At 43.5% G+C, this 27,130-nt stretch overlaps 1 protein-coding gene across 1 annotated transcript; it reads left to right on the forward strand.

Moving 5' to 3' along the window:
• Positions 1–4,662: 4,662 nt before the first annotated feature.
• On the forward strand, positions 4,663–23,129 carry LOC138974129 (uncharacterized). Its single transcript, XM_070346822.1, has 5 exons — positions 4,663–4,879; positions 7,699–8,097; positions 10,494–10,606; positions 13,420–13,678; positions 22,867–23,129. Exons 1-5 carry the CDS (start codon positions 4,816–4,818, stop codon positions 23,127–23,129), a joined length of 1,098 nt encoding a protein of 365 aa, XP_070202923.1. The 5' UTR covers positions 4,663–4,815.
• The last annotated feature ends 4,001 nt before the right edge of the window (positions 23,130–27,130 follow it).

Raw genomic sequence — 27,130 nt, forward strand, 5'->3', positions numbered from 1 at the left:
AGACTTAAATTTACATGGACTAATGCATGAAAATACAGAACGGGCACTGAACAAGCCATGTGATACAATACTGACCTGAATAGGAAGAGAAGTACATTTTAACGACAGCAGATTTTAACACCAAAAATCGACACCTAAGTCAACAATCAAGAAGTTCAAATTCAATGTACATGCACTTGATCAGATAGGATAGTTTGTACTGCATGAAGAAAGATCACACACAACACACTACAGAGATCCTTCCTGATTGTTCTCAACATTGTATGCTTTCAGCTTTTTCCTCAAACTCTTTTCTTTCCATGTACATTTCGTCCAACATTGTATGTTTTCAGCTTTTTCGTCAAACTCTTTTCTTTCCATGTACATTTCATTTTGTCCATCATTGTCTTCAGTTTGTGGTGGAGTCTTATTTAAAAAAACACCCAGATGAACATTTTTCAAAGTGTCTTCTTGAACAGCTTGTGAAAGATCAAATGAATACAAAGTGTCATAAAAACACACCGGAACAGCATCACTGTTCCACTGTTCTGCTTTTGCCTGTGTGTTGATGCACAGGTTTCCCAGAAAATCTGTTCCATGGACATCAAATCACCAAAGGGAAGTAATCGCTCTTTATGCATACAACATGTGTAAACTAATAGATTAAGCGAGAGTTGTACGGAACCTTTTCTCCTGGCACGAGAAGATGAAAGTCGCTTGTATATTTCAATGCTTGTTATTCTCTCAGGTGCCAGGAGAAAAGGTTTTTTTGTACAACTCTCGCTTACTCTATCACACAGTCATGTCATTTGAATAAAGAGCAATTACTTCCCTTTGGTTATTTAATATCATCAACGCTTTGCCTCATTCTGTTTAAGATTTCTTCTCTGTGTTGCATGGACAGACACTTCTGCAATACAAAGGTCAGTTTGCCCTTGTTCAGCATGCTTGTCATGTCAGGGGTGGTTTCACTGTAGGATTCAGGTGCGCAAGTCAGGGCTTCCAAACACTGCAATTTCTCATCTCTGTACGCACTCTTTTGGAGACACCAAACTCTCTGTTTTAGCTTTTTGGCAACACATCCTCCAACATACTTTGCATTGTCCTCTTCATCCTCTTTGATTTCTAATGCACTTACTGGTTCCCTAGTTTTTCTTCATAGGCCTTTAAGACACCAACAGTATAAAAATGTTCAAAGCAATCCAGGCTGAAGCTGCAGGGGATACTGTCAACTCAGTAATGCCTGAATGCTGGGTTGAAAAAGCAGAGTAGTACCTGGCCCACGCCTTCTCCTTGGCAGCATTCCCAACCTGGCAGTCACGAAGAAGCAGAAGTTTCTCTTCCAGATCTGCACCTAAAACACAGAAAATAAAATATTATAATTAAAACATACAAATATAGCAGAAATCAACCCAAGAGTGAAACTGAAGATGTAGATGCATGCACACAATCAAAATCAACACACGACAACAACCCAAAAACTACACTTTACATGAATGGATGTGAACATATTAAATGTTGTATTCCATTTGTCGTTATAGAACGTGTTGACAAACCACTTTCATGAATCCTTATCATGTCTTACAACTATGACATGTGGCTGTGCTATTAATGATCCTAAAAAACACATGAAATATTGTAGTGGCAGGCATGTACCTAAAATATTTTTAAACAGTAGCCTCTCTGTGCAACGAAGCAGTATTTTTGCTCGAAAACTATGATGGAAAGTGATCTTTCAGGTACTGGGACTTTGCAAGCTGATTTTTTGTTATACCGCCTTACTCAAAAACTTACTTTTCAATTACTGAATTGGTCGACAAGCTCTCTGAGTTCCGGTGAAAGGCAGTTGTCATTCTTGATGGATGCACAAGCGTTCTGCAATAAAGCATGCAATTTAGAAGTGACAATGAATTTAAAAACAACAGAAGACATCAAGCATAATTATATCAAAACAGAATTATGCTGGAGGGGAGAGAAAACAAATATATTGCACTGATCATTTTGATGTGTTGATCTGACTTCAGTTCCTGCACCATTTTTAACTTCCATGCATGATGTACATTCAAATCAATCAATGGTTCAGTTATATATATCACTTATAGGTTATTTCTGGAATATCTGTTGTTCCAGTTCTAAATTTTCATATAGTCTTTTACATAGATTCTGTAATATTTTTACTTACTTTTGGCAATTCTTGCAGTTTCTTTTGTGGTGATGCTGTCATCTTTTCAGCGATTGAGATGTCGGTACTACTTTCCCCCTGAAAAAACAACAACCATGGAATAGAAAGGGATCTATAAATCTACAGCCGAATTTTTAACATTCACAAATTGTTCTGTTGCAAATTTGTCGGTTCGCTGAGCTAAAATAGTGGCCGATGTGAGCGAGAATTCTGCAGAAAAACGATCTGCTGATCAGCTTGCGTGCACAGCTTCGGTTTTTCCAGTGGGTCAGATGCTCTTGCGTTTCAAGTGTTAAAAACAAAAGTAATGACGTGCCGTCCACAATCAATCTTTATTGTTGATTCACATGACTCATTTCAATCATCAGCAATGATCTTTTTGTATTGCTTTGTTTGCTTTTCACTTACCTCAGCCACAAACTCCACCTCCCCTTCGAAATTCTCCTTCTTCTCCATGTGTTGAAAGACTGCACCGGAAGTAAAGATACTGTTAAAACCTCTCGCAGCCGCAGACGGGAGTTCGAAACAGAGACATCGCTGGCGCACGCGCGGAGTTGGCGATCCTGTCAAGGGATATTATGAGTTATTTCTAATATGCTGACTGTTAGCAAATGATAACAAGACATGTCGAGAAAAAAGATATCAAAATGAGCCTTTAGGCGAATTTTGATAGCGTTTTTGAGACATGTCTTGTTATCATTTGCTAACAGTCAGCATATTAGTAATAACGGTTTTATTATCCGTGCGTGGTAACAAACATAATACCCGAAGCGACCCTGCAAGTAAAGTGTCGCCATTTTGGCTTGGTTGGTTACAAGGTAAACAGAGCAAACAAAACAAACATCCAGCACACTTTCAGCTTTCAAGTAATCTTTCCCAAAAAGTTTAATTCACAACGTGTCCCTTCTTTTCTGTGCATAGTATCATAAAAACACTCAACAACAACAAAAAACCAGAACACAGACTCGAAAATGCTAACAAACTGAAAGTCCGAAATTGGAACGGACAGTTCTGGGAAGAGCCATCTCAAATGTTGCACATTTGTGTTGCGCATGCGCAGTTGAATGCGGTTAAATGTCGGTGGGAATGTTGATCGTTGCATGCGAGAGGTCACAGTGATGGAACATTGGCGGATTTGGTCTCGTTGGAGGCATGGCAGGTTCGTATTCCGGATCGAAAAGAGCTGCTACCTCGTCGTTGCTGAGTTCCACGTCCTGTCGGATCGTCTGCTGGCTTGTGACAGTCGCCGATGCAACGAGACGACCCTGTTCGATTCTGCTTCCCTTCGAAGTTTTGGCTGGTTATCCCCGCGAAGTATGACTTGGGAGCAGTGCCAACTGCCTATTCTCTGTGAGCTTTGACGACATAGCAGCTGCCATCTCTAGTTTTTTGGCGGTGGATGCTTTTTGGTACGGTTGCAGGGAGTTAGATCTAACAGTTTTGTGACCGGTGACACTGATAATGTCAATTGAATTGGACTGAAGTTCTGTCTGCGAGTAGTGTTGCACCCGTCGCTCGCACGATGTGGTTTGTGTAGATCTATATCTGCGACAATTGAAACAGCTCACTTCTTCATAGTGTGGACGCCCATGGGTCTGTTGTCATACCATGTTTCGTCATCTCCATGGAACGTGTTGACAGAGAATTGCCAAAGATGCTCACACTTTGGATTTAGCAGAGACAGGTACTTGTAGCTGTACACTGACTGGACAGCTGCTGTCCCCAGTCTCTGGCATGACTCCAGTCACAAGTTCTTCGTCTCCAGCTCTGTGATTCTTGGTAAGTTCATCAAACCGTTTGATTACGTATTGTTTCCCTGTTGTTTGATCCATCTTCACTTCGAAGGTGTCTTTGGTCATTTTTTCAAAGTTTTCCAGGCCCCGTCTAAAAAAATAAAACCGGACATCTAATTCTAACTGAACCTTGTTCAAAAGGCCAGTGGGGGTGTTGGGAGACATGAATTTTGATGTGTATAGGTTTTTTTTTATAGATCTTCTTGATTGATGGCAGGTTTGTTTGCCATGTTGCCAAAAGCACATAGGTGTAGTCTGCTACTGACAGCACCAAAAAGAGTTGCTTCCCTTTACTCAGTATTAAACTTACTTGCCATTCTTCCCTCCCACCGACAGAATTTGCTTTTTAGCACATTTTACACAGTAAATTGCATGAGAAAAATGTCAAAAAGTGACATTCAGTAGAACAATTCACCCTGATGTTTTTTATATTAATTTTTATTTTGTCGTGGTAATTTTTAATGCGTTATACAAAAAGGGTCCCGCCTTGAACGTTATAACATTTAACAGGTCACCTAGAATCAGTCCTGATTGGTCACATAGCCATAAAGGGCACTAGAATGATAATAAAGATCTATGGACGGGGCTCTACACGGACAATAGTCTCGACCAGCCTCGACTGACAACGACCAAGACTAAAAGTAAAAGATCGAGTCTTCACTGGCGCACGATGATGCGAAGTGCGTCATTGTTACATGACGTCGTCAGCTGAAAGCAAGTAACAAAAGAACGTAGAGGTTAGAAATGTGTGGTAGACAGCTATACCCAGAAGACGTTTTCAGTGGCGGTCACAAGCCATGAAGTGTTTTCTGGACGTTTATTCCGGGTCAGGTATCGGTGGAGCTTAGACGAATAAACAGAATGAGTCCGAGCAAGTTTTCTGTCTTGATGACATGGGTGCTCAGCGTCATCACTCAAGCACAAGGTACGCGAGTCCGATTGAAGCACAGTTTGTTTACAGTGTACGTTTGTGTGTGTGTGTGTGTGTGTGTGTGTGTGTGTGTGTGTGTATGTGTATGTGTATGTGTGTATAATTATGTGTGTGTGTGTGCAGGGATGACCTAATCTCAAAATGTTAACTCGCCAGCCGGGTGAGTAACTCCAAGGAACTTGAAGTCACTAGCCCGCCAGCAATTTCGCTGGCCCGGTACATATCACAGTTCCCGCATATGCATTGTTTATGGCTTTGCAACTCGATTTTACAACCACAAGTGATGCATTTGACCAGAATTTTTTTAATTGGCCAGCCGGGCGAGTTGTAAGACGGTTTCTACTAGCCCGGCTGAAGATTTGGGCATCCCTCTGTGTGTGTGTGTGTGTGTGTGTGTGTGTGTGTGTGTGTGTGTGTGTGTGTGTGTGTGTGTGTGTATCCGTGCTTCCGTGCCATACGTGTGTATGTATGTGCGTACGTGTGTGTGTATATGTGTGTTGATTTTATCTGACTTTGATCCGTAATAAATTATAAGTTCAACAGGTAAATATAAACGCACTCGCCTGGCTCAAGACGTATATCATACGGAGTTTTTTTTGCTAAGAACGCGCTGTTCAGAAGGGCAACAGTGACGACTCTCTGATCAAAACTTAAAAACACTGACAGCCATAGAATTAGAAGGACGTATGATAAACAACGTGGGGGTGGAAGGGGGGGGGGGGGGTCAAACCGCATCACAATAAAAACAAGAGGCAAAGCCTTCAAGGCTCCCGTAAGAAATCGACAAACAGTAACACAAACTAACTCACTCCGTCACACACACACACACACACACACACACACACACACACACACACACACACACACACACACACACACACACACAGAGTTAAAACTAATGCATCATATCAACTTCATGTATAATTTTCAAAAGAAGGCAAACAGATAAAATGACTATTTGTTATTGATGCAGTTGTCCCTGAAGGAGATCTTGTACAATCCTCACACACACACACACACACACACACACACACACACACACACACACACACACGAGCGCACAAACACGCACACACACACAGACACACTTTTAACCTGTATCAGCATAATTATTACGGCAAAGCTTATCTACAGTCATTAACCTATCCTAGAGCTTGAGTATCATGATATATTCTTAAAATTATCATACGACTAAACGTTAAAGATATGGGCGTCACGATGGTCACACTCACACAACTTTACATGAGGTTATTTTCCTTGCACTCTGAAGTCTATGATAATTTCCAGGGACACGTTGTCCTGCTGGCCACCAGCTCCGCGTGTTTGGGCATGACCGGTCACCAAGAAGACCATTGACCATTATCTCTCATTTACTGGCTTTGTGAAAGCTATTTAGGTCAATGACAGAAAAAAAACATGTACTTCCTCACTGCAGCCCTGGAACACTTTTTAATCCTGTTCCACTCAATTATCGGGATGTTCCTGTGGTAGCACAACCTCTTGTTTAGAGTACACTATGCACTATGTCTTCTTATCAGAAAGTTGTAATGTTAATTTGTAAGGACGTCCTTTCCTGAAACAAATGAAGAGTTGTATCACAACGCTGCAATGTTCTCTGCCCTGCATAGGCTACTTGCTGGTAGGAAACGCTGCCGTTGCTCAACTTTGCTTCAGTTTTGTGTGTTGCATGTAGTTGACTTATTTGTACTTTGTGGGAAAGTACCGATATTATATTTTGTAAACACAATATTTATGTTTGGACGAGAATGCAGGTGAACTTTCTAGTCCTGTCAAAACAAGTTGTTTACCACGTTGTTTTGAGTCGTGGGTTCGTGGCGTTCGCTTGGATTAAGTGCATCGGCGCTTTTGATGTACGTCACAGAGAATGTCACTATTCTAGTCCATGGACAGTTTATCTAATTTTAGTTGTATCATGTTCGGTCTGGAATATTCTCGAGATTGAGTATCTATATATACGACTTGTGTGTGTGTGTGTGTGTGTGTGTGTGTGTGTGTGTGTGTGTGTCCGTGCTTCCGTGCCATACGTGTGTATGTATGTGCGTACGTGTGTGTGTATATGTGTACACATACACACACACACCCCAAGTCACACACAAACGCACACGTGCACACGTACGCACACACACATACTCACACACAATACGCACACACATACGTACACGCAAGTTCTCCCTCTCTCTCTTTCTCACTCACACCCACCCACCCACACATACACACACACGCACACTCACACACATACGTACACGCACACACAAGTTCTCCCTCTCTCTCTTTCTCACTTACACACACACACACACACACTTGACACTTGTGTACACAAAATGCACACACACACACACACACACACACACACACACACACACACACACACACACACACACACACACACACACACACACACACACACACACGCGTGAGAAAGACCGCAGAAAGGGGATGGCGTCATGATGCATTGACGTCAAACCTCTTGACGTCATCTTCTCGCGCGAGCTAAATCCATAAACTTGGAAACTACGGAATTTCTACCCGAACAAAGCGGCCTTGTGGGTGGCGTTTGCTCAAAAAACGAATAGTCCTAGGACACGCACCGTATTTAATTTAGTATGTTCCCAAAGTTTGATGAACTTATGTCCCCTACTGTAGCCACAGTTTTGCGACAAAGGATGCTTCTTTATCATGTATTATCGTCGCTGGGATGAATAGAAACATAAATACATACATAAATAAATTGATACACAAATCAATCAATAAATGAATCGATCTTTAACTCATGGCGATGTGTAATGTTGCAGATGGTATTCTGATCAGTGGCCCCTCATATTTACAAACTACACCGCTCCAACCGCTGATCATCAGTGGAAGACCCCTATTTATCAACTGTGGCATGCCAAATGTTCCTCCTAACGGAAAAGTGGTTGCCTTGACAATTGGACGGGTGCTGATCCCCAATGTCGGAGCTGAACCTGAAACGGTAGCAAAAGAATCGCCCTCTATCGCCAACGGAGTAGCATCACGCGTGCCACAGACACCTGAGCGAGCCATCGTGAGGGGAACCCTGAAGGAAAAGTTCCTTAGGCTGTGCTTCCCAACTGCCAACTGTGAGGATTCCGGGACGTACACCTGCAATGCTCGTGTATCGACTAACGGTGTAATTACGTATTATAGAAATGCGAAGACTGTAGTAATTCCAGGTGAGTGAACATAGACACGTAGGGGAAGGGCTCCTAATATGGACCACTTTCTGTTTCATGCTAATAACTAGCTTGTTTTCTTGCGAAGAAGTTTCATTTTGTGTTTGGTAGTCCTTGTCTCTTAGGTTAACCGTTAAGCCTAATTAGAGTGAAATAGCTTTGATAGATATTAAGCAAAAATTTAAAAAAAATTAAAAAAGGTCCATATTATAGTAACTGGGCGCCTAATATGGACCACTGAAGCGGCCTTCTCGAATCACTGTAAAAGGCCCCCTATACTTTAAAATAACACAATTCAACTTAGTGTGCAAGTCAGACTAATCAAACTATGCTTTAGATTTATCTGTTTCGGGTTGATGAGAGCATTATTTGAAGCACACCAGGAAACTAAAGAAGCTTATCAAAAACAGAGTGAAAATAAGTGAAATTATCAACTTCCACGAACAGAAGCCTATTTGTGATATTTTTTTTAAATCTCGAAGGCTAGTTATAGGTTATTTCCAGCAAGCTTCTGAATTAACTAATGAAAATAGCATTTAGTTTTTATTTTCTTCGATTTGTTGAAGGTGGTCCATATTAGGGGACTCACACATACTTTGAGATTGTTCTATTATATTTTGTTTGCAGTAGAAACTCGGGGTCAACATTGCTAAAATGTAACAAATACGGTTTTAGCTGTCATATTCAGCAATTTGTGTGTGATAAAAGCTTTGGCTGTGGACAGAAACGAGTCCGTTTTAGGCGGCAAATTTAGAGTGAACCCTGCCAAAAGTGAAAAAAAATTGAAAAAAAGCCTAACGGTTTTGAGGTTTGTGTTTCTGCAACTGTTCTGACATGTGAAAGTTATCCAGAGAGGGTGAATACAGCCAATGACATTGTTTTGAGAGCTCTAGCGCCGTTAGTTTGTCAGAACAGGAGGTGGTCCATATTAGGAGCCGGTCCATATTAGGAGCCCTTCCCCTAACTAATTGTTTGATTGATATGATTGATTAATGAAGCTGAGACGTTACATGGACAATAAGCTAAATAGGAAAGGTAATATATACAGTGAACCCAGGACCCATCACCATGACCCTGTTGTAACCCCGTCCTGTGTGTAATGTGTGCATTGAACCCAGGGCCCATCACCATGACCCTGTTGTAACCCCGTCCTGTGTGTAATGTGTGCAGTGAACCCAGGACCCATCACCATGACCCTGTTGTAACCCTGTCCTGTGTGTAATGTGTGCAGTGAAAACAGGGCCCATCACCATGACCCTGCTGTAACCCTGTCCTGTGTGTAATGTGTGCAGTGAACCCAGGGCCCATCACTATGACCCTATTGTAACCCCGTCCTGTGTGTAATGTGTGCAGTGAACCCAGGGACCATCACCATGACCCTGTTGTAACCCCGTCCTGTGTGTAATGTGTGCAGTGAACCCAGGGCCCATCACCATGACCCTGTTGTAACCCCGTCCTGTGTGTAATGTGTGCAGTGAACCCAGGGCCCATCACCATGACCCTGTTGTAACCCCGTCCTGTGTGTAATTTGTGCAGTGAACCCAGGGCCCATCACTATGACCCTATTGTAACCCCGTCCTGTGTGTAATGTGTGCAGTGAACCCAGGGCCCATCACCATGACCCTGTTGTAACCCCGTCCTGTGTGTAATGTGTGCAGTGAACCCAGGGCCCATCATTATGACCCTGTTGTAACCCCGTCCTGTGTGTAATGTGTGCAGTGAACCCAGGACCCATCACTATGACCCTGTTGTAACCCCGTCCTGTGTGCAATGTGTGCAGTGAACCCAGGACCCATCACTATGACCCTGTTGTAACCCCGTCCTGTGTGTAATGTGTGCAGTGAACACAGGGCCCATCACCATGACCCTGTTGTAACCCCGTCCTGTGTGTAATGTGTGCAGTGAACCCAGGGCCCATCATTATGACCCTGTTGTAACCCCGTCCTGTGTGTAATGTGTGCAGTGAACCCAGGGCCCATCACCATGACCCTGTTGTAACCCCGTCCTGTGTGTAATGTGTGCAGTGAACCCAGGACCCATCACTATGACCCTGTTGTAACCCCGTCCTGTGTGTAATGTGTGCAGTGAACACAGGGCCCATCACCATGACCCTGTTGTAACCCCGTCCTGTGTGTAATGTGTGCAGTGAACCCAGGACCCATCACCATGACCCTGTTGTAACCCCGTCCTGTGTGTAATGTGTGCAGTGAACCCAGGACCCGTCACCATGACCCTGTTGTAACCCCGTCCTGTGTGTAATGTGTGCAGTGAACCCAGCTAGGACCCATCACCATGACCCTGTTGTAACCCCGTCCTGTGTGTAATGTGTGCAGTGAACCCAGGGCCCATCACCATGACCCTGTTGTAACCCCGTCCAGTGTGTTATATGTTTGCAGGGAATCCAGGGAACATCACTATGGACGTGCCAGAAACTGACTGTTGCATTGTTGGGCAGACAATTACATTGACCTGTGGCCAGTTTGTTGGACCACGCCACAACACGTCGCAGGTAAGATCAACAGCTGCGACTTTCAGACAAATGTATAGAGACTCATGTTTAGACACATACAGACAGATGTATTAGCCGACACATGTGTGTACGACTTGCATGAACCCATGAACTAGCATAAGTAACAGAACCAAGATGAAGGTTTGTTGGGTTGACAATGACATTTCGGTTAAAATCACGTGGACAAAGCACGTTGAAACGTCACTTCATGATGGACTGCTTCGCAGGACTGATCAGCACACAGAAGCCATGTTTGCCGTAACCTGTAGCTACAGCGACTCACTATACGAAATAATTTCTTGGTAAAACGTTCTTTCACAAAATTCTTACATGCTACACCGCGTGGAAAACACGATTTTTCTTTCCGCAGAAACAGCGAAAGATTCACAATCACTTTCAAGGGCGGAAAAAACGTAAAGCGATTACGACCCTTTGTTTACAAACATGAAATAATGATACTTTGGCCACCATGCACTAATTCCCAAACCCTACTGCAAGTCGTGAATAAGCCCGTGCTTAATTGAGACCGAATTCGGCTTCACGAAGCTTCTTAAGGACGGAGAATACACGTCAAAGTCCACTAGCGCTAAAACATGAGTGAACGTGGGAGTTTCTTTTTATTTCTTTTTTGTTCGTGGGCTGAAACTCCTACGTTCACGCATGTTTTAGCACGAGTGTACTTGTACTTGTATATAGGCAGCCATACGCCGCTTTCGGAGGAAGCATGCTGGGTATTTTCGTGTTACAATAACCCACCGAACTCTGACATGGATTACAGGATCGTTTCCGTGCGCACTTGGTCTTGAGCTTGCGTGTACACACGAAGGGGGATAAGGCACAAGCAGGTCAGCACATAAGTTGACCTGGGAGATCGGACAAATCTCCACCCTCATTCCATCAGGCGAGTTGAGCCTCCCGTGCCAGCCTGGGCTACTTAGAGCGCATTTAACATTGGTTCTTGTTCACAGGACTGGGATATCCCGTTGCTTCCTGGTGGCAACGCCTGTCACATGTCCTTATTGTGAGACACATTTAACATTATAAGATGGGTGCTGACAGACCAGCTTTGTTGACAGACCAGCTTTTTTGTCGGTCCGAAGGGGAGCATATCGTCTTGTGTTTCATATTTATTGACTAAGGCCGAAGGCCAGTACATGTACAGCGTCATTAACTAGCAGTCAAGGCGACTACATGTACAGCGTCATTAACTAGCAGCCCAGGCGAGTACATGTACAACGTCATTAACTAGCAGTCAAGGCGTGTACATGTACAGCGTCATCAACTAGCAGTCAAGGCGTGTACATGTACAGCGTCATCAACTAGCAGTCAAGGCGAGTACATGTTGAGCGTCATTAACTAGCAGTCAAGGCGTGTACATGTACAGCGTCATCAACTAACAGTCAAGACGAGTACATGTAGAGCGTCATTAACTAGCAGTCAAGGCCAGTACATGTACAGCGTCATCATTTTGGTTGTGAGAAAATAAGTGCACAATCAACCCAGGGAGCCATGCTTTGAAACACGGGTTCCGTGATGATAACCACACGAGTCCCGGTTTGATAACCACTGGCAATCAAAGCTGGCGTGTGAAAGCAACTTTCTGTGTTTTTGAGTTCATTAAATGTTGGGATGAATATGTCAGGTTTGAGGATGCACAGTTCTGTAGGTTCATCTCGGTATTCCACCCCCTCGGCTTTCTGTTGTAAATATTAAGCTGAGTGATCGAATGTGGAAGCTACGTTTGGTCAAAGGTCACAGAAGATTTGCGTCGTGCAGGGAAGGAAAGAATCGCGATCTTGTTTCCGACTCAGTACCTCTTTGTTTTTCATTAGACCTGTCATTCTGCTTGCTCGGCTTTGTTAGATGTTTGCATTGTTGCTATTTTCTTTGCTTTTATTATTGTTTCTTATTTGTGCTTCGTTTATCGATACAACGTCTTGTGCACGGGTCAAAATGTGTGTGTGTGTGTCAGGGGTCGTTTTACTTGAACTTGACGTTCGTGTTTCTCCGAACGTCTGTGTATCGAAACACAAATACACGCACTTGTAAGAAGACAAAACATATCGCTAGGTTTCATTTGTTTTTGATAAATGTATGACCTTTCATGAAGTAGTTTTGTTTTTTGTTTACTTTTGCCAGTTTGCCAGTTCGTGTTTGGAACTTTGCAAAGCAGTGTCGTGTCGTCTGTTTAGGTCTGGGGAAACACCAATGAAAAGAGCCGAAGAATCCCCGAGCGTTTCTATTGGGTTTGCTTTTGATTATCCATGTATAACCTGCAACTATGGTAACCGGGGATTTATTGCCTGGGGAACATGAGATTTATTTCCCAGGTGCTTGTGAATGAAAACTCGTGAAAATGATTTGTTTGTTTGTTTGTTTGCTTAACTCCCAGCTGACCACGAAGGGCCATATCAGGGCGGTGCTGCTTTGACATATAACGTGCGCCACACACAAGACAGAAGTCGCAGCACAGTCACATTATTCTGACACCGGACCAACCAGTCCTAGCACTAACCCCATAATGCCAGACGCCTGGCGGAGCAGCCACTAGATTGCCAATGTTAAAGTCTTAGGTATGACCCGGCCGGGGTTCGAACCCACGACCTCCCGATCACGAGGCGGACGCCTTACCACTAGGCCAACCGCGCCGCGTGAAAATGATGACAATGGTTCTTGTTCACAGGACTGGGATCTCCCGTTGCTTCCTGGTGGCAACGCCTGTCACGTCCGTGTTGTGAGACACACTAAGAGTTGTCTTTCGTTCACAGCACAACTGGGTCTGGGACACACTAAAGGTTGTCTTTCGTTCACAGCACAACTGGGTCTGGGAATTCAAGGACAAAAACGCTGCGGACTGGCAGTCCTACGTCACAGGAAACCCCACAGCGGACTTCACGCAACGTCAACCGGCGCCATCAACAAACCCGTGCTACACACATAGTTATTCCAGTTCACTATCACGACGGCTGACCCTTGAGGACTCGGAGCGGCAGTACCGGTGTTATGTGAACGGCAGTGTGACTGATCAAGGCGTGTACAAGGCAAAGGTTCACCCTGTTGGCACTGTGAAGGGTAGGCTGACAAGTTTATAATAGCCCTGTAGTCAAGGCGAGTACATGTACAGCGTCATTGACTAGCCGTCAAGGCCAGTACCTGTATAGCGTCATTAATTTGCAGTCAAAGCGAGTGCATGCAGATTGTCATTAACTAGCAGTCAAGACCAATACGTGTATAGCGTCATTAACAAGCAGTCAAGGCCAGTACATGCATAGCGCAGTCAAGGCGACTACATGTAGAGCGTCATTAACTAGCAGTCAAGGCGAGTACATGTACAGCGTCATTAACTAGCAGTCAAGGCGTGTACATGTACAGCGTCATCAACTAGCAGACAAGGCGAGTACATGTAGAGCGTAATTAACTAGCAGTCAAGGCCAGTACATGTACAGCGTCATTAACTAGCAGTCAAGGCCAGTACATGCATAGTATCATTAACTAGCAGTCAAAGCCAGTACATGTATAGCGTCATCAACTAGCAGTCAAGGCCAGTACATGTACAGCGTCATTAATTAGCAGTCAAGGCCAGTACATGTATATCGTCATTAACTAGCAGTCAAGGCCAGTACATGTATATCGTCATCAACTAGCAGTGAAGGCGAGTGTATGTAGAGCGTCATTAACTAGCAGTCAAGGCGTGTACATGTACAGCGTCATCAACTAGCAGTCAAGGCCAGTACATGTACAGCGTCATTAACTAGCAGTCAAGGCGAATGCATGTACAGCGTCATTAACTAGCAGTCAAGGCGACTACATGTAGAGCGTCATTAACTAGCAGTCAAGGCGACTACATGTAGAGCGTCATTAACTAGCAGTCAAGGCGACTACATGTAGAGCGTCATTAACTAGCAGTCAAGGCGAGTGCATGTAGAGCCTCATTAACTAGCAGTCAAGGCGACTACATGTAGAGCGTGATTAACTAGCAGTCAAGGCGACTACATGTATAGCGTTATTAACTAGCAATCAAGGCGAGTACATGTGTAGCGTTATAATCTAACAGTAAAGCGACTACATGAATAGCGTTATTAACTAGCAGTCAAGGCGAGTACATGTATAGCGTTATTAACTAGCAGTCAAGGCGACTACATGTATAGCGTTATTAACTAGCAGTCAAGGCGACTACTAGTAGAGCGTCAGTAACCAGCAGTGATGATGAGTAATGTTTAACGCTCTCATGGTAAAACGATTAGGGGCATGTACCCGAGTTTAACCCGGACTTTATATGGGGGAAAAAAAGAAAAAGGAAAAAAAGAAAAGAAAAGGGCCACCGGAAGGAATGGATGGTTGTCGCGCTCAACTACATTTACAGCGTCAACGAGGCACCCGAGCCGGAGGTTGTTCCAAGGAGAGTCATGGAGTTAGTTTGGAGATCCAGTGCCTTGCTGTCTGGTGGTTTGTCTGGAGGCGGTTTGGTTGAAAAGAGCCTTAGATGCCACAGCCTCGGCAGTCGAAGGTCCTATGCATGTCTGGAGGCACATTTTGTGTCTGAAACGCTTGTGGAGCTGTAGCCTCTGCTCCAAAGTTATCTGAGTCTGGAGGCAATTTGGTTATTCGGCTTGCCTGGAGGCTTCTGCCTCAGCCATCCAGGGAGCCATGTCTCACAAAACTGTATGTCTGGAGGCACATTTGGATTGGTTCCCATCGCCGGCTGTTGCCTCGTCCAGGCGAGGGTTTATTGTCTTTGTTGTTTCCAAGCTGGGCGTGCTAGGAATCGGTCTAGAACCAACTGGCGACAGATGAAGTGCTCAGGGTGGTAGCTAGGATCATCATCAGTTTGTGTCCGAGTGATGGGTGGGGTCGGAAAAAGTCAAGGGTGTTAAGAACTTTCTCCGTTCTGTATTGAACAAGGTCAGCCAACTCCTGTGTAAGGGCACTGCAGCTTTCTCCGTTCTGCATTGAACAAGGTCAGCCATCTCCTGGTTAAGGGCACTGCAGCTTTCTCCGTTCTGTATTGAACAAGGTCAGCCATCCCCTGTTTAAGGGCACTGCAGCTTTCTCCGTTCTGTATTGAACAAGGTCAGCCATCTCCTGGTTAAGGGCACTGCAGCTTTCTCCGTTCTGTATTGAACAAGGTCAGCCATCTCCTGTTTAAGGGCACTGCAGCTTTCTCCGTTCTGTATTGAACAAGGTCAGCCATCTCCTGATTAAGGGCGCTGCAGCTTTCTCCGTTCTGTATTGAACAAGGTCAGCCATCTCCGGTTCAAGGGCACTGCAGCTTTCTCCGTTCTGTATTGAACAAGGTCAGCCATCTCCTGATTAAGGGCACTGCAGCTTTCTCCGTTCTGTATTGAACAAGGTCAGCCATCTCCTGTTCAAGGGCCCTGCAGCTTTCTCCGTTCTGTATTGAACAAGGTCAGCCATCTCCTGTTTAAGGGCACTGCAGCTTTCTCCGTTCTGTATTGAACAAGGTCAGCCATCTCCTGTTTAATGGCCCTGCAGCTTTCTCCGTTCTGTATTGAACAAGGTCAGCCATCTCCTGGTTAAGGGCACTGCAGCTTTCTCCGTTCTGTATTGAACAAGGTCAGCCATCTCCTGGTTAAGGGCACTGCAGCTTTCCCCGCTATGTATTGAACAAGGTCAGCCATCTCCTGTTTAAGGGCCCTGCAGCTTTCTCCGTTCTGTATTGGACAAGGTCAGCCATCTCCTGTTTAAGGTCCCTGCAGCTTTCTTCGTTCTGTATTGGACAAGGTCAGCCATCTCCTGTTTAAGGGCACTGCAGCTTTATCCGTTCTGTATTGAACAAGGTCAGCCATCTCCTGGTTAAGGGCACTGCAGCTTTATCCGTTCTGTATTGAACAAGGTCAGCCATCTCCTGTTTAAGGGCACTGCAGCTTTCTCCGTTCTGTATTGAACAAGGTCAGCCATCTCCTGGTTAAGGGCACTGCAGCTTTCTCCGTTCTGTATTGAACAAGGTCAGCCATCTCCTGTTTAAGGGCACTGCAGCTTTCTCCGTTCTGTATTGAACAAGGTCAGCCATCTCCTGGTTAAGGGCCCTGCAGCTTTCTCCGTTCTGCATTGGACAAGGTCAGCCATCTCCTGTTTAAGGGCACTGCAGCTTTCTCCGTTCTGTATTGAACAAGGTCAGCCATCTCCTGTTTAAGGGCACTGCAGCTTTCTCCGTTCTGTATTGAACAAGGTCAGCCATCTCCTGGTTAAGGGCCCTGCAGCTGTCTCCGTTCTGTATTGAACAAGATCAGCCATCTCCTGTTTAAGGGCACTGCAGCTTTCAAACACGTGTGTGAGGTGACCAACTGCACCACATTGGCAGGTCACATGGTCTCGGTATATGCGGCTGCTGACTGCGTTAGCGACGCAGCAGCCTCATGGGTCTGAGGGGGCGCGGCAGGTGGTGACCTTTCCTGTTGAAGGGAAGGTAGACCCAGCCTTTCTGCTCGCAGTAATTCAGTCAAGGAGAGTACATGTATAGCGTTATTAACTAGTAGTCAAGGCTAGTACATGTATAGCGTTATTAACTAGCAGTCAAGGCGACTACTAGTAGAGCGACACTAACCTGTAGTCTAGGCCAGTACATATGCAGCGTCGTTCGGTAGCAGTCAAGGCGAGTACATGTACAGCGTCAGTAACTTGTAATCTAGGCCAGCACATGTACAGCGTCAGTAACTTGTAATCTAGGCCAGTACATGTACAACGTCAGTAACTTGTAATCTAGGCCAGTACATGTACAGCGTCAGTAATTTGTAATCTAGGCCAGTATATGTACAGCGTCAGTAACTTGTAATCTAGGTTAGCACATGTACAGCTTCAGTAATTTGTAATCTAGGCCAGTACATGTACAGCGTCAGTAACTTATAATCTAGGCGTATTCATGTACAGCGTCAGTAACTTGTAATCTAGGCCAGCACATGTACAGCGTCAGTAACTTGTAATCTAGGCCAGCACATGTACAGCGTCAGTAACTTGTAATCTAGGCCAGCACATGTACAGCGTCAGTAATTTGTAATCTAGGCCAGTACATGTACAGCGTCAGTAACTTGTAATCTAGGCCAGTACATGTACAGCGTCAGTAACGAGTAGTCTAGGCCAGCACATGTACAGCGTCAGTAACGAGTAGTCTAGGCCAGTTCATGTACAGCGTCAGTAACTTGTAATCTAGGCCAGTACATGTACAGCGTCATTAACTAGTAGTCTAGGCCAGTACATGTACAGCGTCAGTAACTTGTAATCTAGGCCAGTACATGTACAGCGTCAGTAACGAGTAGTCTAGGCCAGTACATGTACAGCGTCAGTAACTAGTAGTCTAGGCCAGCACATGTACAGCGTCAGTAATTTGTAATCTAGGCCAGTACATGTACAGCGTCAGTAACGAGTAGTCTAGGCCAGTACATGTACAGCGTCAGTAACTAGTAGTCTAGGCCAGCACATGTACAGCGTCAGTAATTTGTAATCTAGGTCAGCACATGTACAGCTTCAGTAATTTGTAATCTAGGCCAGTACATGTACAGCGTCAGTAACTAGTAGTCTAGGCCAGCACATGTACAGCGTCAGTAACTTGTAATCTAGGCCAGCACATGTACAGCGTCAGTAACGAGTAGTCTAGGCCAGTACATGTACAGCGTCAGTAACTTGTAATCTAGGCCAGCACATGTACAGCGTCAGTAACGAGTAGTCTAGGCCAGTACATGTACAGCGTCAGTAACTAGTAGTCTAGGCCAGCACATGTACAGCGTCAGTAACTTGTAATCTAGGCCAGTACATGTACAGCGTCAGTAACGAGTAATCTAGGCCAGCACATGTACAGCGTCAGTAACTTGTAATCTAGGCCAGCACATGTACAGCGTCAGTAACGAGTAATCTAGGTCAGTACATGTACAGCGTCAGTAACTTGTAATCTAGGCCAGTACATGTACAGCGTCAGTAACGAGTAATCTAGGCCAGCACATGTACAGCGTCAGTAACTTGTAATCTAGGCCAGCACATGTACAGCGTCAGTAACGAGTAATCTAGGCCAGCACATGTACAGCGTCAGTAACTTGTAATCTAGGCCAGCACATGTACAGCGTCAGTAACGAGTAGTCTAGGCCAGTACATGAACAGCGTCAGTAACGAGTAGTCTAGGCCAGTACATGTACAGCGTCAGTAACGAGTAGTCTAGGCTAGTACATGTCCAGCGTCAGTAACGAGTAGTCTAGGCCAGCACATGTACAGCGTCAGTAACTTGTAATCTAGGCCAGTACATGTACAGCGTCAGTAACGAGTAGTCTAGGCCAGTACATGTACAGCGTCAGTAACTTGTAATCTAGGCCAGCACATGTACAGCGTCAGTAACGAGTAATCTAGGCCAGCACATGTACAGCGGCAGTAACTTGTAATCTAGGCCAGCACATGTACAGCGTCAGTAACGAGTAGTCTAGGCCAGTACATGAACAGCGTCAGTAACGAGTAGTCTAGGCCAGTACATGTACAGCGTCAGTAACGAGTAGTCTAGGCTAGTACATGTCCAGCGTCAGTAACGAGTAGTCTAGGCCAGCACATGTACAGCGTCAGTAACTTGTAATCTAGGCCAGTACATGTACAGCGTCAGTAACGAGTAGTCTAGGCCAGTACATGTACAGCGTCAGTAACGAGTAGTCTAGGCCAGCACATATACAGCGTCAGTAACTTGTAATCTAGGCCAGCACATGTACAGCGTCAGTAACGAGTAGTCTAGGCCAGCACATGTGCAGCGTCGTTAACCCAATAAACATGTCAGAACTGGGCCATTGATGGCTTTTTGATGGCAATGCCAGTTGCCAGAACTACTGCGATCATAGGCCCATTGCTGAATATTACCCGTATGCACATTGGCAAATTCATGGGCTATCACTGGCAAGCCAGCATTTTGCCAGCAAAACCCCATCATTTATTTGCTGGCTTTTTGATGGCTTGCCAGCATTTTGCCAGCAAAAACCCATTATTTATTTGCTGGCTTTTTGATGGCTTTCCAGAATTTTGCCAGCAAAAACCCATCATTTATTTGATGGCTTATTGATGGCTTGCCATAAAAAAACAGCATTTATCCAGCATTTTGCCGGTTTTTTTTAGGTTCATATAAAACCCCGCATTTGTTAATATATGTTTTGTTATTGGCCCTTTACCTGCTGAAATTACAGGGCCACTCTTGGCCCGGCAAATTGCCATATTTCTGCCATTACCATTGCCAGCAAAATGCCAATAAGTTACAGTAAATGTACCAATACCACTGATTCTGGTAGAATGACGGCTCTATTCATGTACTCAACCTGCACAGTCTTGTCAGCCCATAGATGATTGTTGAAAGTCTATAAATATGCTTTTTTGTCATTTTTACTGTGAATGTAATAATAATGACAAAATACACCACATCTATGGACTTTTCAACTCTTGCTGGCAGCAAGACGTGCGCAAATAAAGCAAAGGTCAAAGCCGTCAAGCTGTACATTAGCAATACATATGCATACTTGTCAAATTTATCAGTAAAATGCAATTGAAATGCTGATTACATTTGTCGCGTAACTTATCTGGCAAGTAAAGGCAGTGGTTTTGACAGAATATCGTCATCAAACGCAGTTATAGCGGGCACAACAACAATACAGTAATATAGATTAAAAAAACAAATGTAAAGCTTCCGAACAGCAACGACTCATTCTCGAAGCATTACTGGAACGTACGCTTTGTTTTCAGTTGCTCACTGTTTTATTTTATTTGTACAGCGTTCCGAATTTCACACTGGAGACATGATGACCAAAGGCAGGAATGTCTCTTGTTCACTTCCCAGTAAACTCCCGTAGGATTGTCTTGATTCTGTCATTTCTCTGTTCGCATCCGCAACGTCGGAGCCTACGGTAAGTTTGTGAAGCCATTAAAACTCTGAAGTCCTCCTGCCACTCACCTTCTGAAACATGAAAGCACACACACACACACACACACACACACACACACACACACACACACACACACACACACACACACACACACACACACACACACACACACACACAGAGGCATTGTCACAGAGAGGACGATTTCTTATAATCTATCATATTTTGCGACCTGACTCAAACGCCAAGCAGAAGAAAGGGGTCAACGGGAATACGTATTTTGATCCAACCTGCGAAACTTACGTTGTCTCGGATAGCTCTCCTGCGTTTCTCTCAGGAACTGAGACCCAGGCGCGCTGCATCTTATCCAGTTTGGCAGTCAGACACTTGCACAAATCCTAGTCCTGGAGTGAATAGACACATACCCAATGTCAACATTCACAAGATGCAATTTGTTTGGTTACAAGTATGGTGTTTATGGCTATGGTGCTTTTATTTTGACAGAGACAAAACAAAACCAATCACACGAAGAAAGGAAAAAGGCACACACACACACACACACACACACACACACACACACACACACACACACACACACACACAAGCACACATACACACACACACACACACACACACACACACACACACACACACACACACGGCACACGCGCAGAGGCATTCTTACAGAGAGGACGACTTCTTATAATCTATTTTATTACCAATTCAGTGCCCCATATGGCTTTTTGACCAATCAGGACGGATTCTAGGTGACCCTCTAAATGTTATAACGTTCAGGCAGGGGCCCTTTTTGTTTATCACACTAAAAATTAACAAGACAAAGTACAAATGTAATTCAACAATATCAGCGTGATTTATTCTAAAGAATGACACTTCAAATGCTGTCAGATAATACTCTCTTTATCTAAAAAATACCGAAAAACGAGTTTTGTCGGTGGGTTGCGTTACGGAACAGCAAGGCACCGCCCATCGTCTGAGTGTGCAATGCCGACCGCTCACTTGAAATCTGATAAAGTTCGCAAAAATCAAGTGAAATTGCGTCACTCGCTTTACATCAAATGTATCTTTACGTCATTTCCTATCCGTCTGGAGTCGGTTCTAAATCTGTCGCTCTCTGTTCAACGAGAAAAAGCGAAGAAACCGAAACGCATGTTCAACATGGTTTATCTTGTGAGATTGTTGTGTGTCAAAAGCATTTGACCTGTGAATATTCATCACGTCAGGTGTGTTACTCTGATTGGCTGACTCAGGTCACGAGCATTCTTTGACTGACAGGCATAATCAGGTAGAATCCCTCAAGTTCCCATTGCGGCTGTTCTGTCTAATTCGCGGAGTCGCTTCGAAATTTCTTTTGGTCGAATTAAACGGTAATAAAACCGTTATTTCTAATATGCTGACTGTTAGCAAATGATAACAGACATGTCTCACAAACGATATCAGCATTCGTCTAAAAGGCTCATGCTTGATATATTTTTTCTCGACATGTCTTGTTATCATTTGCTAACAGTCAGCATAGTAGAAATAACTCATAATATTTTGCGAACTGACTCAAACGTCCAGCAGAAGAAATGTGAAAAGAAGACCGACAACGGAGGAGAAGAACAAGAAGATACTAGTGCCTTTGCGACGATCTGCTCACACAACTGTTTGTGAAACTCACCATGCTTGCTTCTAGCCGGAGGAGATCGGACGCGTACTGCAATCGAAGAAGGTGCTTTGGAAATTCCTTGAATGCAAAACAAATAAGCGGACATCTGCAGAACCACCGCGGGCCGGGTTTAATTCACAATGCGTCATCATCACGAGTGACGTCAAACTGTTTCGACATTAGTTTGTAGATTACGTCACTCCACTAGAGAAAGTCATACCGCTGTGCTCTCGCAGATCTTCTTGCTTGGTTAACCCGGCAATAATCCAGACTTGGCCCAGTGCTGGCGTGCCAGCAAAACCCCACCTATAATTGCCAGCAAAACGCCACCGATGGCCCAATGCTGGCAAACCAGCACTGGGCCATCAATGGCGTGCCAACAGTGGGCCAACTAAGGAATGTTACTGGCCGACAGTATTACTGGAATGCCATAGATGGTCCAGTAATGGCAAGCCATAACTGGGCCTTTGTTGGCAAACCATAATTGGCCCAGTATTGTTTTTTTTATGGCCAGCTTTGCCAAAATTGCCAGCAAAAAAACAGAAATGGCCCAGTTCTGGCATGTTTATTGGGAACTAGCACGTTGGTTTACTTTAAACTCGTGCTACAAAGTAGACATGAAACAATGTAGGAAAACCGTGCCTTCACACCTGTTAGAGAATTAAAGTCTAGTAATTAAGTGATCATGAAGCATTTTGCTCACAGAAAAAAAACTAATTGTGGTATTTTGTGGTTTTTTTTAGAAACAAGCAAGTCATCACAAGCCAGCGCTACAAACTGGCTGGCAGTCGGTCTTGGTGTGGCGGGAGCTGTTGCCTGTCTCGGTGTCGGTCTCGGCGTCGCGCTCCACAGCAAGAGGAAAAGGAGCGGTCAACAGCCGAGCATGACGCCAGCCGCCACCCTCGCCCCTCCTCCTTCTCTCGCTGGCGGGAACACGGAGACCGCCATGAACACCGGTGACCCTGCACACGTCGGTCAGTCCGGTCAAACCAATATGACGCTATAGACGATAATGCCAGCGAGGCCACTACAGCGTCTGACGCCGACACTGTCAGTGATGCTTCGTCGTCTGAACCCATTCCTGCAGTATAAACGAAACAACCTTTTTTTTTTTTTTGTTGTTTTTTTTAAACCTCAGTTGCATGCAGGTTTGCTACTACAATTATTTTTTGCCCCTTTTTTTTCTTTTTTTTTTTTTTTGGTGTGTGGCTTGGAGCAAACCTTCTTCATAGGTCTTTTCTTTTCTCTGTCAAATGTGTACATTTTTAAATCAACAAACTTTATCAGTAAACTAATATGTTTAAATAAATAAATAAATAAAAATAATCATAACATAAATTTATTCCTAATGTTCAGCTCAGTTTCCTTTTTCTTCTTTTTTTTTTTCCTTCTCCCTCTTTCTTTTTTCTTTTTTCTTACATTTTTAAATCAACAGCTTAAAGATAGGGTTTTTTTAAAAAAAAACACACATTTAAATTTACTTCTTTTGCCCTAATCTTTTCACCTCTATCATGGACAAATACCAACAATGGACAATTTTATTAAAATATTTTACAATTACCATTATTCTCAGTCTATATGTGTCGCAAATCTAACTCTGAATTAAACATGCACACAATTTCTATTGGTTTCCCGTATTTGAATTTTCCCACACACATTTTTGCAAAACGAAACAACCTTGACGTTTTTCTGATGTGTTTGAATCTAGAAATAACAAACGTTACAGTATTTCACATAGGAATAACTCAAACACTTGATGTAAATCTAGCTGACCTTAATCAAATTTCAAGGGATCAACCTTGGGATGATTTGTATCAAACAATTGTTTGGGTTTATAACTGACATACGTCCCATATTTAAAGGGGTTGATAACATCCTTACATAGTTCAGATTAGCTGATCCTCGTCTGATTTTGATGTTGCAAACTGACTTTGATGTTTGGAAATATTTTGATTTTTTGGAAATATTTTGATTTTTTTAAAGTGTTTCGAAGCTAACACTTTACAATTTAGCTGGTTTAAAGCATTCGATAACCATCTGCTGTCGATGTCTCATTGGTTTTATTTATCAGCTTGTAATATTAAACAAAATATCGGACATATCACTGACTTGAACTTGCCATAGATGCCATGTAAATATTTACGTACACCATCACAAAAAATCATGTCTATCGGTTCGGGAACCGTACACTACACAAGAGAACCGTATAATACAAAAGAGAACCGTACACTACACAACAGTACACTGCACAATAGCACCGTACACTACACCAGAGAACCGTTTACCACACCAGAGAACCGTACAATACACCACAGGATATTACACTACACTAGAGAACCGTACAATACACCACAGGATATTACACTACACTAGAGAACCGTTTACCACACCAGAGAACCACACAATACACCACAGGAAAGTACACTACACCAGAGAACAGTTTGCCACATCAGATAACCGTACAATACACCACGGGATATTACACTACACCAGAGAACCGTTTACCACACCAGAGAACCGTACAATACACCACAGGATAGTACACTACACCAGAGAACCGTTTACCACACCAGAGAACCGTACAATACACCACAGGATATTACACTACACAAGAGAACCGTACACTTCACAGCAGAACCGTATAGTAATACTGCGTGGCTGAAAATAAATAACGGTGTTGGGCGTGATGAAGAAAAACAAGTCGCGTAAGGCGAAATAACAACATTTATTCAAGCTATCGAACTCACAGAATGAAACTGAACGCACTGCTTTTTTCACCAAGACCACATACTCGTAGTTTCGTCAGTCCACCGCTCGTGGCAAAGGCAGTAAAATCGACAAGCCATGCAGAATAGTGCGGTAGTGGTCGCGCTGAGCAGGATAACACGTTTTTCTGTATGTCTAGTCTTTTTAGTTTACTGAGTTTGTTTTGAATGAATCCAAACATATCATATCTATATATTTTTGGAATCAGGGACCGACAAGGAATAAGATGAAATTGTTTTTAAATCGATTTCGGAAAATAAATGTTATTAATAATTTTCATAATTTTAATTTTTAGAGCTTGTTTGTAATCCAAATATAACATATGTATATGTTTTTGGAATCAAAAAAGGACGAAGAATAAGACATTATTTTTGGATCGTTTAATAAAAAAAAATTATTACAGGTTTTCGATTTTTAATGACCAAACTCATTCATTAGTTTTTAAGCCACCAAGCTGAAATGCAATACCAAAGTCCGGCCTTCGTCGAAGATTGCTTTGCAAAAATTTCAATCAATTTGATTGAAAAATGAGGGTGTGACAGTGCCGCCTCAATTTTTACAAAAAGCCGGATATGACGTCAGCAAAGGTATTTATCGAAAAAATGAAAAAAACCTCCGGGGATATCATAGTAGTAAGGAAGAGGTATGCCTCACCCCTCGGCGCAGCGCGCAGCCGCGCAGCCGTATTTTGATAGAAGGTTATAGGTTAAGGTGCCTGTGTTTAAGTAGTGATAAGGAGATATTGCGCATAAACGGTTTATTGCGTTTTATATTTTGTCATGTGATTTCATGTGCCTGTACCTGTTGCTCGGTACTAATGACCACTCCAGCTGGGGTAAGCACCAATAAAAAGCAGTAATTCCCCCATTTTCTCCGCGCTTCGCGGAGCCCTCTCTCTTTAATAGCTATGTAGTTTGGTCCCCTGTCAGGGGAGGTGTCAGGATAAGGTAATAAAAATGGTATCCCTACTCTTTGCGGAGCCCCTTCGCCGATAAAACCACCAGAGGTGGCCAGCGGGTAGAGAAGTTTAATAGGAGGTGGTTTGCCTACCCCTTAGATTAGTGCTAGACAAATGGTGTGGGGTGGGTGTGGAAGTTAGCTCGACTGATGAGAGGGATGGGAGCTGATGTACACATATAACAAAAGTTTTAACAAGTAGACTCAGATTGTTGTTTTTTATGTGGGTGTTATAAACATCGGAGGTACATTTTACACCGAACACGAGTTGTTCTACAGTCAGTCATACATAATGTTAGGTTAGAGACTGATCACGTCTGAGCATTGCACCACAGAGATGCAAGACCTTAACATGTTAGAACTTGTTGATTGGTCAGCACTAAAAATAGAAACGGTTGTTCTACGTACAAGGTTTTGATAGGTACACCAGATAAGATAGGTATTATTTTGTTTTTGATATTTATTTTCTTCGTTGTTGCGGTGTTTAATTTTTTTAAATTTTGTTGTTGATAGACTATGTAAGCGGTAGGGGTATATGTGTGGTGGAAATAAAATGTAAGTGCAAACACACACACACACACACACACACACACACACACACACACACACCCCTCCGATCACACACACACACATACGCACACACACACACACACACACACACACACACACACACACATGCGCGCGCGTTTACACAAGTACTTCCAAACAAGAAGGTAAAAAAGTCAGACGTAAAGAGTAACAAAACAATACATAAAACTGCTCACGGTAGCATTCAAGAGTTATACAGACACATAGTTATTAACTTTTCCAATATGATCATTTTATTATAAAAGTGACAGCAGTCTTTTGAATATTAAAAATATTAAAAAAAATTAACATTTTGCATACACATACATTAAAAAAAAAAAAAAAAAAAAAAAAAAAAATCCAAATCATGATTGTCAATTTAAAGGAACGAGGTGGTCCCCGGATTAGTTGTCAACTTCATAACCACTTCTTGGTGTCACAGGAAGAGGATTTACGGTTGTGACAGGACAGTAAGCTGGACATGTGGAATACAGGGGTCGCTGTAGCTGCTGAGGGTATTCCTCGCTTTGTGTCGAAGCCGTGGCTGTGATTGATGGTGTTGAACAGTAGTAGTCTGACAGCGGACACTCTGTGTGATTTTTCGGATGTTTTTTCTCCTGCTTCTCCTCTGTGGTGACAGAGAAGATACCTGTTGGTGGTAGTCTTCTTTGAGTTTTTTCTGCACTCTAAGCAGTTTCTGAAGCTTTTTCAAGTCCA

This window comes from Littorina saxatilis, linkage group LG8 (genome assembly GCF_037325665.1).
Source record: "Littorina saxatilis isolate snail1 linkage group LG8, US_GU_Lsax_2.0, whole genome shotgun sequence".
Taxonomy (NCBI): Eukaryota; Metazoa; Mollusca; class Gastropoda; order Littorinimorpha; family Littorinidae; genus Littorina; species Littorina saxatilis.